The sequence below is a fragment of the Hypanus sabinus genome, chromosome 5, assembly GCF_030144855.1.
Source record: "Hypanus sabinus isolate sHypSab1 chromosome 5, sHypSab1.hap1, whole genome shotgun sequence".
NCBI classification, from domain to species: domain Eukaryota; kingdom Metazoa; phylum Chordata; class Chondrichthyes; order Myliobatiformes; family Dasyatidae; genus Hypanus; species Hypanus sabinus.
The window spans coordinates 39,869,638-39,885,291 of record NC_082710.1 but is presented as its reverse complement, the minus strand read 5'-3'; the positions used below and the strand labels follow the sequence as shown (position 1 = coordinate 39,885,291).

Sequence of the window (15,654 nt, the reverse complement as noted above, 5' to 3'; positions counted from 1 at the left end):
TACAATGCCAGAATCTATCAACTCTTGAAAGATCATTGTTAGTGCCTCCACAATCTCTCCAGCTACTTCCTTCAGAACCTGAGGTTGCATTCCTTCAAGTCCAAGAGATTTATCCACCTGCAGACCATTAAGCTTCCTGAGCACCTTCTTAGTTATAATTTTCACTGCACAAAATTAACTTCCCTGACACTCTTGAGTGTCCAGTATACTGCAGATTTGACTTCCACTGTGAAGACTGATGCAAAATATGCATTCAGTTCCTCTGGCATCTCTGCGTCTCTCATTACAATATCTCTAGCGTCCTCCTATATCTACCCTTGACTCTCTTTTAACCTTTATATACTTAGAAAAGCTTTTAGTATCTTCTTTGATATTAGTTGCCAGTTTCCTCTCATAATTCATCTTTTCCTTCCAAATAATTTTCTTAGTTTCCTTCTGCAAGTTTTTAAAAGCTCCCCAATCCTCTGTCTTCCCTCTCTTTTGTTTTATTATAAAAGACGTCCAATGAAGTTTCAAAAGACTTGGTTCCAGAGATGGCCTATCTGTTGTGTGAAAAGGGATTAAATATTCTCTCAAGTTTAGAACAGTGGATGTGGCAATTTCAGTCACTTAGAATACTTTTGATAATATCTCTCATATGAGGTTAGTATGTAAAATTACAGCACATGGGATTGAGAATGAGCATGGATTTAGAATTTGTTCACAGGCAGGAAACAGTCTCAGTAAATGGATCATTTTTTTTAAGGTGGCAGGCAGTGATGCTGGATTCCACTGGGATCAGTGTTAGAACCCCAACTATTTTCAATTTCTTGGATAGATTGCAGGTGATACATAATTTGATGCTGGGTAGTGCTGTGAGCTGTGAAGAGTTGCAAAAATGCTGCATTGGGGTTTATTGGCAGAGATATCTTACTGTCATTGCACATAACCTTATTGAGCCTCATGTTGTGCAGCATTGGTTGTGTTCATAGAGGTCTCAGGTATAAAGTAGATGAAAATGAAAATGAAATTAGTAGCATGAGGGAAAACATTCCTGCTGTATATGGTTAGAATCTGGAATGCAGTGCTCAAAGATTTCTAAAGACTGTTTTTATTGTGACTCTCAAAAAGGAAGTGAATGTAGAAAATTTGAAAGGCTCTGGAGAAGAGGCTGGAGATCTTTGAATTACTGTGTTGCTCCAGTAGAGATCTTGCTCAAACACAAAGGACAGAATGGTCTTCTGCAGTATAATTCATCTAAGTTTATCTGAGGACGAATGTTCTGGATATGGAGAAAGTACAAAGAAGATTCACTGGACTGATTGCTGGGATGAAGAGAATGAAGTACAAGGAGAGACTGAGTCAGAAATGTTTAAATTTACTAGTGTTTAGAGTTGAAATCTTAAAATGGATTTGATGCAGATAGAACCTTCTCATTGGCTGGAGAGTCCAGAACCAGAGTCATGACGTCAGGTTACCGAGTACACCAATTATAACACATACTCTGTTTGAAGGAATTTCTTCACCCAGAGGATGGTGACCCTGTAGAATTTTCTCCAATGGAAGGCAGTACAAGTGCAGAGGGTGGGAAGTTGAAGACTGAATTGACATCATTACTTCAGTCAGAGGAGAGTGAATCCTGAAATCCTCTATCCTGAAGGACTGTGGAGTTCGTTGTAAAGTTCGTTTAAAGTCTAAGTCATATGCACAAGTGCCTTTATGTGCAGATGCAACAAGAACCCTAATGCAGCAGTGTCGCACACTCATAGGATCACATACACAGCACTCCCATGAACAACATAAATTATACACAACTCTTACAAGAAATAGCAAAGAACCAAAAAAGTACAAAATCCATTCTGATGCAAAGTGTTGCTAAATTGTGATTTGGGTTTTGCCAGTTGATTCAAACATCAAATGGTTGAAGGGATGTATCTTGAACCTGATGGTTTGAGACTTCGGGATTCAAAACGGATATTACCATTTTCCCAGATATAAAGGAACCCACAGGTGTGGGAATAGTTCAGAAAAATGGCTCTGACACAGAGAATCAGTCAAAATCTTGATGAATAGGATACCAGGTTCAAAGACTGGACACCCTCTGTCTGCTCCTATGTCTGATGTCATATTTTGCCTAAGTTTGTCAGTAACTCGATGTCTGACCTTGTAGTAAAGGACGGGTATTGATGCCTTAGAACGCAGTTGGAATTTAAAGTTTGAGGGGCTGTCGCTGCGCTGGATAGAGTCTTTTCCCCTGCTCTCAATCTCCTTGAATTGTGCTTTGGAGTGATACATTAATGGTGAGGAGAGGGGAATTGAGCAGGTGGTGGAACAGGGCAGCCTACTACTGACAAACATCTCCATTATTATCTATTTTAAGCTTTCCTTGTTTCTTTAATTGCTTCTATTTATTTTCCATCTTCCTCCATTCCACTAATTATATCAACTACTGCTTAACACCAGAGAGTGCTGGTAACATTCAAGTGAGGCATGGGACCTGTGTGGGTCCTGCCTGGTGCACATATACTGCTAGATTGGCACACCTGAAATGTGCATTTTGTGTCTAGAAAACGGGTAGCTTTGGATATGATATAAATCATTTTTATGTTCAAAATGGATAGCTTATTGCCTTTTCAGAAAGTAATAGAAATTAACATATTTCTACTTTTATGGGCGAAGCACTTTAATTTGCAGTTGTTTGAGCTCTTTCATTTTGTGCCTTTATAACAAATTGTCCATGACATTTTACAATTGCCACTCTTAAATTCTGTTCATCATACTGTAATGTGGCCTTGATGAGGCAGTAGAAATCCTTAGCTTGTTTCGTACTCTGCTAATTACTCTCCTCGTGTGTACAGAGGTCATCTTTGAAAATTACATCTTTTTTAACGCTTGAACATACTTTGTTCTTTCCCCTATTATGTTTCTTTCATTAAGATGCAGTTAGCCACACATGCATAAAGTGTATCATAATGAGTATGTAGGTGAATTAAAATGTCATAATTTGCACCAGGTGCAGCATGGAATTATCATATAATATTATTTGGTGCTTAATGACTATCTAATTGTTTAAATGCACAGCACACCAAGTTATTTATCAACACTATGAGGTTATTCGTGCATTAACCACATTATGCTTGAGTTTAGGCTGGTGAGGATAAATGAGTTGTCATGGGCTTCAGGTCTGTTTTTCAGACATGCTTCCTTTATTTCTTACAGCCTGCAAATTATTGGTCCCATGGGGATTGGTTTGGCAGCTGAGGAAACATAGCTGAATAATAGGCATTATTTTCACATTAGGGAGCCTGCCATCTTGCTTGTGATGCACGATTGGGTTTTTCTTTCAAAAGATGATTTGCATTTGCCTCTTGAGGTTTTCCTTTTGAATTCTGTTGGCAAGAGAGTCATCTTGAGGGCCCAGATTAGCCATTATGCAGACTTCAAACCACATAGTTCATAATGACAGGAAGCAATGCTATGATAAGCATTAAAATGGTTTTTAAGTAATAGTTGGAAAAACTGTATTTGGTCTCCTTGGCTAATTTAGTAACGGAAACATTGAGGTGCTTTAAGTAAATGTATATTCTGCACTAACAGATTAAAAATAAAGTACAGCATGCATCAATGTTTGGGAAAAATCACCTACATGTGTTACATAGCAAATCACCTTGACACGTTACAAAATAACAGAGAGAAAGCAATAATTTTCATTTTTTGTGTGTGTAAATTAACACAGTGATTTATTACAACCAGATGTTACTTATTCAAAGGATTGTCTTTTTTTTTACCCAGGAGAAGGTAAAAGATTATTTTCCACATTTTACTTTCTGCGGGTCAGCAGAATGGTCCAAGTCCAGATTATAGATGGCCACTTGATCAGTAGGTTTTATTCTTGCACCAGATAAGCCCTGTCCCACTTTTTCTTTTTCCTTCCACCTCAAGCTCCTGGCAGAATGTCATGTGAAATGTGCTCTTTATATATCCCCACAATAATTTAGGAAGATCTGTGTTTTACAAACCCTGCTGCGTATTAGAGAAAGATTTTTTTTCCAGCTTTAACTTTACTTCCTGGACTGCAAGACCAAAAGTACTCTATGTCTGTTTGCTCCAGAGTTGCAAAATGGAACTTAGGATAACATACCAAGAAACAAAGGGTGGGGGTGTTGTGAATAGTGTGGAGGACTGTCAGAGGTTAGAGTGTGACATTGATAAGATGGTTCATCTTGGTAGGTCAAACATGATGGCAGAATATAGTATTAATGGTAAGACCCTCGGCAGTGTGGAGGATCAGAGGGATCTTGGGGTCCGAGTCCATAGGACACTCAAAGCTGCTGCGCAGGTTGATTGTAGTTAAGAAGGCACATGGTGACATGGTGTATTGGCCTTCAACCGTGGGATTGAGCTTAGGAGCCCAGAGGTAATGTTACAGCTTTCTAGGACTCCACTTGGAATAGTGTGCTCAGTTCTGGTCACCTCACTACAGGAAGAAAGTGGAAACTATAGAAAGGGTGCAGAGAAGATTTACAAGGATGTTGCCTGGATTAGGGAGCATGCCCTATGAGAACAGGTTGAGTGAACTTGGCCTTTTCTCCTTGAAGTGATGTAGAATGAGAGGTGACTTGATAAAGGTGTATAATATGATGAGACGAATTGATCGTATGGATAGTCAGAGGCTTTTTACCAGGGATGAAATGGCTAACATGAGAGGACACCGTTTTAGATGCTTGGAAGTAGGCACAGAGGCAAGAGGCAAGTCAGGGGCAAGTTTTTTTTACACAGAGTGGTGAGTGCGTGGAATAGGCTGCCAGCAATGGTGGTGGAGGCGGATACGATAGGATCCTTTAAGAGACTCCTGGATAGGTACACGGAGCTTAGAAAAGTAGCGGGCTATGGGTAACCCTAGTAATTTCTAAAATATGTATATGTTCAGCATGGCATTGTGGGCTGAGGGGCTATATTGTGCTGTAGGCTTTCTTTGTTTCTATGTTCCTCAACAGCCAGAGCAAAACTGTCAGCCCAAAGTGAATTTCTGAAATGGGGGCAGCTGGCAAAGCTCCTCCCTCAGACAATGCCATTACTGTGAGATTTCAAGTAAAATGGAATATTATACATTGCATCAGGATTGGAACCTTGAGTTCCTGAATTGGTGTGTAATGTCACTCAAGGATCACATGCCTAAGGATATAAACCAAGAACTCTGCTAGAGAATATCTAGTCAATTGAATGGGAAAATCCATGGAAAAATGATCACTTGGGGCTTCTATCATGCATTTCATGTGTATTTCAATCATGAGGAAATGTATTGAAGCAGGTTGTGCTGGTATGAAAACATTAGGATATCTAGTTAGAACTGGTTAGTCAAAGGGAGAGGAGTCCTAACACGTAAGTGTTGAACTTGAGTATCTCGTCTCCATCTGTGGATAGCAAGGCCCTTCAGGTCGTTAAGTGTTAACCAGCTGGAGCACTAGCCAAGAATCCAGTATAGTTCCAACCCTGACATCTGCCTGAAGTTATGGAAAATTGCTCAGCTACATTCTGTTCACAAAAGTAGGACAACTCCAATCCGGTTAACTTTTGGCCAGTCTAGTCTTAGCCATCAACAATGTAATGGAAGGTGTGGTTGACAATCCTATGAAATAGACACTTTATTAGGTACACATGTGCACCTGCTCATTAATGCAAATATCTAATCAGCCAATCATATGGGAGCAGGCAGGTGTGACCAAGAGGTTCAGTTGTTGTACAGACCAAGCACCAGAATGGGGAAGAAATGTGATATAAGTGACTTTGGCCATGAAATGGTTGATGGTGCCAGATGGGGTGGTTTGAGTATCTCAGAAAATGATAGTCTCCTGGGATTTTCACGCATAACTATCTCTAAAGTTTACAAAGAATCGTGCAAGAAACAAAAATCTCAAAACAACATCAGGTGAGCAGTAGTTCTGTAGGTGAAAATGCCCTGCTAATGAGAGAGGTCAGAGGAGAGTGGCCAGACTGGTTCAAACTGACAGGAAGGAGACAGTAGCTCAAATAACCACGTGTCACAACAGTGCTGTGCAGAACAGCTCACTGCATGCACAATACTGTGAACCTTGAAGTGGATGGGCTACAGCAGCAGAAGACTATGAACATACACTCAGTGGCCACTTTAGTAAGTACAGGAGATAGCTAATAAGTGGCTACTGAGAATATATTCACCAATGATGGCTTCACCAGGACCATTCAGTTCCACACATTCTCACAGTCCTGATCACTGGCCAAAAGTGATTTTAAGGTTCCCTAGTAGAAGTGAAGATAATGTGCACCTGGAGGAAAACACTTCAGTGGCTGGAGTCAAGCCTTGCACATGGAAAAATGGTTGCACTTCAGTTCAAGCATCCCAGGCCCTGCTGGAGTTCCTCAGTGTGCTAGGTTCAGACATCTTCAGCAGCTTCATCAATAGCCATCCCATCTTATGATCAAATGTGGGGATATTTGCTGCTTCTTTCACAGCATTTGTTACAGCAGCCAATGCCCACATGTGAGAAGAGTGAGACCAGATTCAGGCACGGGTTGTTAAAGTGACACCAGATTGGCAGGCCAAGGTGGTCTGTAATAACAAAGTCTAGCCATCTATCCTTGGCATTCAAGAACTATCATCGTTATCATATAATGTCAGATATCATATGGGGTGTCACAGTAGCACAGCGGCTTGTGCAATGCTGTTACAGCTTGGGGCGTTCCAGAGTTTGGAGTTAAATTATGGCATGTCTATTAGGAGTTTGTATGTTTCCCCTGTGAACCACATGTGTTTCCTCCCACTGTCCACATGTCGGCCATTGTAAATTGTCCTGAGGTTTATCATCATTAGGCTAGAGTTGAATAGGTGGACTGTTGGGCGGTGTGGCTAGTTGGGCTGGAATGGCCTGTTTTGCACTGTATCTCTAAATAAATATAGATGAAAGTAATAAAATTATATTGTCATATTGCCAGATAGATGATTAACACGAGATTGTGCAGATACTGGAAATCTTGAGCAAAACACACAAAGTTGGTGGAACCTAGCAACATCTATGTAAGGGAGTAAATAGTTGATGTTTTGGCAGGTGAGGGGGAAGGTAGGTGGGTGGAGGATGGGGGAATAAATTCTGGGAGGTGATAGGTGGAAGAGGTAAAGGGCTGAAGAAAAGTGAATCTGACTGAAAAAAGTCTGTAGATTGAGGAAGAAAGGGAAGGAGAACCAGAGGGAGTAAGTGAGGAGAAGAGAAGGGGTGAGGGGAACCAGAATGGGGAATGGAAAAAGAGAGGAGGAGGAAGAGTGACAAATTACAGGAAGTTAGAGAAATTGATACTCATCCCATCGGGTTGAAGGCTACCCAGATGGTTGATGAGGTACTGCTCCTCTAATCTAAGCTGTGATCTCACCATGGCATTAGAGGTGGCTATGGACCAACGTGTTAGGAAGTCAGATTGAAATGGGTAGCCGCTAGTAAATCCTGCCTTTAGTGGCAGGTGGAGCTATAGTACTCATCATCATATTACCATCATGATTGTGAGGATCACCATCGAGTAAATTTTCAACTGGGCCAAGCCAAACAAATCCTATGGCTACAAGAGCAATCAGGAGGTAGCCATTGTGCACTATTTAGAAATCACAAGCCAGGAATGTAATAGAATATCTCCATTTGCCACTTGAATCAGTGCAGCTTGACAAATACTCACGAAAGTCAATGCCCTCCAGGACTAAGCAGAGCATTTTGATTGGCACCTCATCCACTAGCTTGGCTGCAATGGCTATCACCTACAAAATATACTGTATTTACTCACCTAAGCTATTCTGCCAGTACCTCCAAAACCTGTGACTGCTCTACTAGGAAAATAAAAACTAAAAACCCATGCTGTTTGTATTCTTTTCCAAGGTGCTTAGCATCCTGCCTTGGAAATAAATTGCCCTTCTTTGATCACCGCAGTGTATAAATCCCAGAACTTCCCCAATAGCAGCTTGAGAGAACTCTCATGGGAAGGACTACATCAAAACTAAGGATTACAGATAGGCCAATGGCAATGTTTTTCAGACAGCTCGTGAATCTACCTGATACTCTAGCAGGGAGGTTCCCAACCTTATTTATGCCATGGACCAATGCCATTAAGCAAGGGGTCCATGTACCCCAGGTTGGGAACTTCTGCGTCTAGTAGATATACTTATTCTGAACTGTGATCGCTGCAGAATGCAGTCTGTAGTTTCCTTTTTAAGGCTGTACTTTTGAACTGACGAAATGATCAGGCGCTTTTGTGATCTTCTGGGGGATATGGTGAACTAGATTCTCGAGGGTGCAGGTATGGCCACGGTGGTCATCACTGGGGCTGGATGCTGTGTCGAGGCCTGATGGTAGAAGACAAATCTGTGGTCAGCGCCATTATTGTGCACCAATTAAAGAATCAAGCAAGATTAAAATCACTGAGGAGGAGAGTGGGAAATGAGCAGGTGTTCAGTGCCATCTACCTGTGTTTGGTCTCCTTCTCTTCTCACTAATACCATCGGGCAGGAGGTGCAGGAGACCAGCATCCCACACTGGCAGGTTTGGGGGCAGTTGTTGGCCTGCAGGCATTGTGCTCTTTGATGGACTTCACTCGCTTCAGTGCTGAAAGAACTCTGCAGCTGTGGACTCACTTTCAGGATTCTGCATTTCATGTTCCATATACTTCTATTTACTACTTCTAAGCTATTTGCATGATTTGTCCTCTTTTTCCAAATTAGATACGTGATAGTCTTGTGTGTATGTGTATGCACATTTAGTGAATTGTACTGTTTCTTTGTTTTGAGGCTGTTTGGAAGAAGATGAGTCTCAATGTTGTATATAATATACATACATTGATAATAATGTTGAATTTTGACAGCTCAGTGCCGGCCTTGCTGACCACGCCTAGATTCTGAATAAGAATGAAAAGAGTACTGTCAACTTGATTACTTAAGGCATTCTTGCATTTGGATTTACTATAGTTAAGTTGTTATCCCTGCACTGACTCTTCACACACATTTTCAGGTATCACAGCTACGTCGTTGAGATTCAAGAATGTGTTTTCAAAGGGCAATCTTTGGGAACCGGAATTTGGACTTTGAGATGCTATGGCTCTAACCATAGGGCAGTTTTTGTAATTAGCTGTGTACTTACTAGGTTTTGAAAACATTCAAGTCCAGTTGTTAAGATTTCCCATTGTGGAATTGCTGATTGAAATACTGCCATTTCACTAATTACCAACACCAAGAAGGTACATTTCAGACGATAGCTGGTACTTGTGGAACTGTAGACCAAATTATGAATGTGCACCTTCAGAATAAAGTGGGAGAGCATTCTGGATTGTGCAGGAAGAGTTTGCATTCAAACTGTGTGAAGTAACAAAATTGTTTTGTTTGTATAATAGCTTATAGTGCATGGTTAGATGCGTGAGTGAGACATGATAGCTCGTGAGCAGAATTTGAATCTGGGTGGTGTCAGGTTTTGTGTTAAGCTAATTAGTTTTGCTGTTCCTATCTGTTTGTTTTGGCATAATCTCCTGAGTTGTTTCTTCACAATTAGTGCCAGGCTAACAAGTTGATCAGAAATGAAAAAACAACCACAGGCTGGGAGAGAAGAAAAATTTAGTTTATACTTTACTGAACCTACTACGTAATAAATTAATAACAACTTCCTCAATTCCTCAAACACTTTTTACTTGATGACACTATTCCAAGCAGTTTTCAGGGTGTTAGCAGACTAAATTGGACTATGCACTACATACAGAAAAAGGTCACCAAAAGCTCAGTCTGATTTTGAGGAATTACCTTGATGAGGAAAGAGTGTTTTGGGGAAGAAATTCCAGAGCTTGAGACCAAGGTAACTGAATGCATGGCTATTATCTGCAATGAAAATTGGTCAAGATGGCACAGATCTGTGATAACTGTCAAAGTTGTGACTCTGATTTAATTGCTTTTTTAGGTTTGTAGGGCTGGTTTTGGGAACAGTGTGGTGGTCAGGTTAGACCTTAGGGACAGGCTAGAGTTGAAGCCGGAGTCCAGATCCGAGCGTTCCGTGGTTGAAGGCCAGCAATCCCCATGGACTGAGGTGGGTTGGAAAGCACTACAGATGATATCCACGCTCAATGGCGGGGGTTGGCAGGCCCAGAGGATGAGCCCTTCAGGTCAGTGTAATCCGGGATTGGAGATCTCTGCGGGCAGGAGGAGCAAGGTCTGCTGGCTGTCCAGGGTGGCGAATACTGGGATTGGAGATCCAGGCGAGTCCAGAACTCTCGTGCTGGAGTTCAGTTCCTGTGGTTGGCGAATTCTAGGGTCGCTTCAGAAAATCAAAGCCTGATGGTCAAAGGCTGAAGGTGGCTCGTCCGGAAGTTGAGGTCAAAGTCTGAGGGTCAAAGCCATGGGTCATTGTGACTAAAGGTCAGAGGCCTGATGTGTGTGAGTCCACTGGGGAGGTCTGAAACCGTATGTCTACTAGAGGCTGGAGGCCGAAATGCTGGGTTTGGAGGCCTGACTGTGTGGATGAGTTTGAAAGAGATTTGTTTTACTGTTGTTGCTGCTACGTTGTTCTGCTGAACATTACAGGCATGTTATGCTGGTGCCAGAATGTGTGGCCACACTTGCTGGCTGATGCCCCCCCCCCCCACCCCCCATCCTCAGATTATGTTGATCGTTTATGCAAACAATGTATTTCACCCTGTGTTTTGATGTACATGTAGTAAATGAACCTGAATTGGACGATCAGAGAAATCATGGACCACTGATAGCTGGGATCATTGGAAATCTGGAAAAGTTTACGGAGATAGGGAAGTAAGAGTGAGATGGGGTGATTGAAATATAAGATCCTGATGAATGCAGAGAGAATATTTCTTCTTGAAATAGAATGTAGAACTGGAGATCGCTGTTTTAAAAAACAAAGGAACACCCACAGAAGGCTGAGATGAGGCAACTTCTTTTCTCAGAGGATCATCAGCTTTTAGAACCCTCTTCCACGAGGGTGGAGGAAACAGAATCTTTAAGGCAAGGTTGGATATAGTCTTCATCATGAACAAGGAAAGAAAAGGTCAGAATGCGTAAACAGTAATGTAGAACTGAGATTAGGATCTGATAAAGCATGATTTATTTGAATGGTGAGGCAAACTTGAATAACTAAATGTCCTTCTACTTGCAAGTCACATGTTTGGAGGCCATGGGGGAATTTGAATACAAGGATGAAAGCTCTGAAACTGAATTGTTACCAGCTAACTCATGTGGATGAATCATGACTTGAACTGAGTGCAAATCAGGATAAATCCAGGAGTACCATGTAACCCTAGAATCTAGAGATGATAAAGACTAACATGAGTGTTTTGTTGATGAGATGAGTTAAAACATGTTTGTGAATGGTATTGTTATGGAGATAAAATGCAAATCTTAGAAAGAAAGAAAACACAAAATCAGAAACTCAGCTCAGGATAAAAGTGACTTCGGCTTCAAACACTGGCTAGGGAGAAGATGGAATCAGATCGATGTCAAGGTGCCGAATCCAGCAGCTTGATTTTGGAAGAAAATTTCTGCTCATTTAATATTGGTCAAGCAGTAAGTCAAACCAGAAGCAGAAAGTTAATCAGGAATACTCGTGGCGTCACACAATATGGCGTCCTCAATCCACAGTTGACATACTTTTTAAAAAAAAAAGAGAGAGGATTCCAGCCATTTGGTCAGATTGTGCTTGACCTGTCCTGGCCTCCAAGTCTCAATAACTTTTGTTACAGCAATGTGGCTTGTGTTCTGGAGCCCTTGTTGTATGGTGGCCATTTTGTCAGGCAGAGCAGATCTTGAGGTGCTGCCACAGTGATCTTCCGGCAATGTGTTGTTAAAGTAGCTTTGCACTGTAACTGCATATCTCTGATTGGCAATATTCAGAATCAGATGAAAAAGGTAACTAAAGAAAGGGATTAAAAGATAAATATAAACTGCTTTACCTGCACTCTTAATGAAAGATGGTGCCCCCATGAATTGGGTTGTGTTAAGTACTGAGGGGCCAAGTACGGAATGTTTTCAACTTAGTATGTTATAGAACTGGCATTGGACTGATTCCAGGGGCAGAGTGGGAGGTCAGATTTCCCACTATCTGACCTCCAACTTGTTCCATACTTCCACACTGAGGGGAACTGCAACTGAAAATCAGTAAAATCTGGCCTTTGTTGATTAGAACAGCCACTCCAGGATTTTTAGGACAATGCAAGATGAATAATTTGGTTAGATTTTTTTTAAAAACTCTAGTCAGGCTATTAACACTACAATAGAAGAGCCTAGTTTTAATGAAGTGCTCTACACAATATCTCTGAGCTGTGTGATTTTGAAGTTATGCCTATCTGACATTGCAAATGGAATTAATGCCATCGGATCATTGCCTGGCCTATTCCAAAATACTCTGACCTAGCATGAAATGAGAAGATGTCTGGTCTTGAAGATTAAGTGTAGTTACTGCCAAAGCCTGCCACAGCTGCATGATTTTGAATGACTGCAGGGAATTTTATAAGCTGGGCTCTAAATCTTGTTAATCCTAAGGTCAAAGTTGTTACATTAACAAAATAGGCCTAAAGCAGCCTTCTCAAAGTACTCAGCTGTAATATGCTATAAAATGCCAGAGCACTAATAAACTTTTTTATAACTAAAAATGGTTCAGAGGTGAAACTGTGAGCTGCATCAAAAACTCAGTCCAATTTATGTGCCAGGCTAATTATTTTGCTGCTATTTGAAGTTCAAAATCAGTATTACTTTGGGAATATAGGGGGCAGGTCATTTGATGGGATAAAGATAATTGCCATATACGGTCAGCCCACAGCACTTCCTCCTGCATTGCCCCTTGAGATGGTCTTTAGAATTTATGCCATTGAAGCTTCTCACTGAGGGTGTTTCAGTTCCAGTCGGTAAATTATAGATACTGGCTTAAGAATCCGCCTGTTATCAACAGCAAATTGTTCTGCGATATACTTACAATAATGTCATTGTTGTTAATCTTTCAATAAATGTTATCCAGCTTTGGTAAGGATCTACGTACTGGCTATCAACATCTACTAATGTGCCATCAACATGAAAAGCAAATAAACCCCTTATATCAGTAAAATTAAAGCCTTGGAATGATTTCAAGCCAAAAATCTAATCATTGGATTCAGATGACAATTCTGAACTTCTGAAGCTTCAATCTTGTGGTTTAAATCTCTTGATTAGATTAATACCACTTAATAGTTTCCAGACATCATTATCCTTTGTGTTTTGTTAAAAAAAAGAGAACTTGCATTTGTTTCATGTGGCTTCAGACGAGCTGTCCTGTTGTTTGTGCATCTGTGGAGTGGGAGGTGGGGGGCTGGGCATTAGTAGGATTGAAGTTCATGAGCAATATCATACTGGTTAGAGAGTTAAATCCACAACTGACTGCCACTGGAAATGAAGTCTTGTCAGGATTCCAGAAGACTGTGCCTTTTGGCTGCAAACCAGTAGTAAAGGTTACACAGGAGGTTACACTGGATTAAATTTCATTGGAGTCTTGTATAATTTACTTGAGACCTCTGGCTGTTCTTTAGCTTGACTGACCGTGAATAAAAGACAGCTTAGTATTAGCCTTGGAGGAGCACTTGCTCAAGTAAGCAGAAGTTGACAAAATGGGACTTGAAGTGTTCTGCACCCTTCTTGTTTTTTGTGCTTGTAACTCTATATCATTTTGGTTGTACTGGAAAACTGCAGTGCCATTTTATACATTAAACAAAGGCTTTTATTTTCATGAGTACGTTGCTATCTGTTCTTTAGCTAAAGAGTGATATATCTACCACATTTTCTGTCTCAGTATTATATAAAATAGAGAGGAATCTACACTTAGAGTAGTGACAGTGTCTGTGTGATTGTCACTTAGCTGCAAATCGTGTTTTAATTTCTCATGAACTACTTCAGTATTTAAAACGCTTCTTTCGCTCAACTTAGTTTGCATTGTTCATGTTCTTTAATGCATCACTGAACAAATTGCCCCCATGGATAGTTAAATGGCTCATTGTTACATCGAGGTAGATGAGAACAGTGAGTCTATTAATTTGTACCATGTGACCCTGAAACATTGAAATTGCTTAGCATATGGGTCAGCAATTAGGTGTAAAATGCCTCAGAAGGTATGTGTGTACTAATAAATGCTTATTAAAACTGGGCATCAGTCCATTTTATCATTGTTCTGCACTTATGGAATTGTATTTTTGGACCATCTTTGTATTCATTTTCCTTTAAATTCAGATGAATAAACTTAATCCTGTTCTTGTTGCTTGGTTCGAGCTCCAGAGCAACAGCAAATGTGAAGCTGTTCCTGGTATCTGTAGGAATAAACTGGGGTATCCTGATCATTTTGTACCTGAGGGTCTGTAATTTAGTCGGTTCAAAGGAGCTAGATTAACTACTAAACATGAGAAACTCTGCAGGTGCTGGAAATCCATTGCAGTACACACTAAATGCTGGAGGAACTCAGCAGGTCAGGCTGCATCTGTGGAAGTGAACAAAGAGTCGGCGTTTTGGGCGGAGACACTTCTTCAAATCTAGAACGGATGGGAGAAGATGGCAGAATAAAAAGCTGGGAGGAGAGGAAGGAGGATAGCTAGAAGGCGATAGCTGAAACCAGGAGAGTAGGAAAGGTAAAGAACTGAGAGGAAGGCTTATGTTTAAGTACTATAAACACACTAGTAAGGCTTCAAAACTGAATTAATATGCTTTTTTAAAAAGAAAATAAAGTAGCTATTAAGTCATTTTTATTATTGTAGGAAATAAATGTAGTTTTGTAGTTGCATGTGCCAATTTGAGAAAAGTCAGCCTTTTGTATGATTGGTGGTTGTACAAGCTGGTGTGATTTTAGGCTGGGTACTTGGCACTTTTAGACTGAGACACTGTCTATCTACTGCAGATGTCATTGCATTAGGTATGTTATGGTAATCAATCTTCTTTTTCTACACCTTTAAATTGGAAAGCTGATTCAAAATCCTCACTGCTGAGACTATGATGCCTTCTTTAATTAGACATCTGATTCTGTACTTGTATCTTTTCATCATTGTGAAGCATTGAAATGGCCATGTAACTGCAGATTTAAATGGGAAATGTTGGCTCCTGTTCCTTGAATAGTTGGTGTTTGGCAAAAAGATACAGTAAACATGTTGTCAGACTTTATGGGCTGGGTACAAGTAAAATCTTAATTATATGTTAAATGCCTGTCGCCCTTGGGCATTTGTTGGCAATGTAGCCTGCAGGTTACACTTTTAAAAATAAAGTGTTGAAAGTTTGATATGTACGGAGTAATGCATCTATTTTTAAACAACTGTTTTCTTTAATGCATGAAGAAAATCAATAATTTCTAAGGACACTGCATATATTAAACTCATAATTACTTTTATTTCAGTTTCATAATCAGTCATGGGCAGCATTGGGGAATAAAAAAGAACTTTCTTTTGAAAACCACTGTTCTGCCTTTACAGAGTAATTCCCTGCTGGTACCTGATGGTCTGCGGGGCACAGATAAGCGCAGGAATGGACCTGATTATTCCAATGATGTGAAGAAGAGGAAGGTTGATGATAAGGACTCCATGAGCCACTATGTAAGAATATATGGGTTAGACTTTATAAGTGTAAGGACTCACCACCAAGTGCAATCATTCAGAAGCTTGCTTTAATTT

The 15,654-nt window shown here is 40.5% G+C and overlaps 1 protein-coding gene across 2 annotated transcripts in view; it reads left to right on the top strand.

The window, feature by feature from the left end:
* LOC132394078 (transducin-like enhancer protein 1) overlaps positions 1–15,654 on the top strand; it is a 108,432-nt gene that overhangs the window by 57,335 nt on the left and 35,443 nt on the right. For both annotated transcript variants that reach the window (XM_059969782.1, XM_059969783.1), the window contains one exon: positions 15,457–15,576. In XM_059969782.1, coding sequence (XP_059825765.1) covers positions 15,457–15,576 — 120 coding nt within the window. The remainder of the gene's footprint in view (positions 1–15,456; positions 15,577–15,654) is intronic.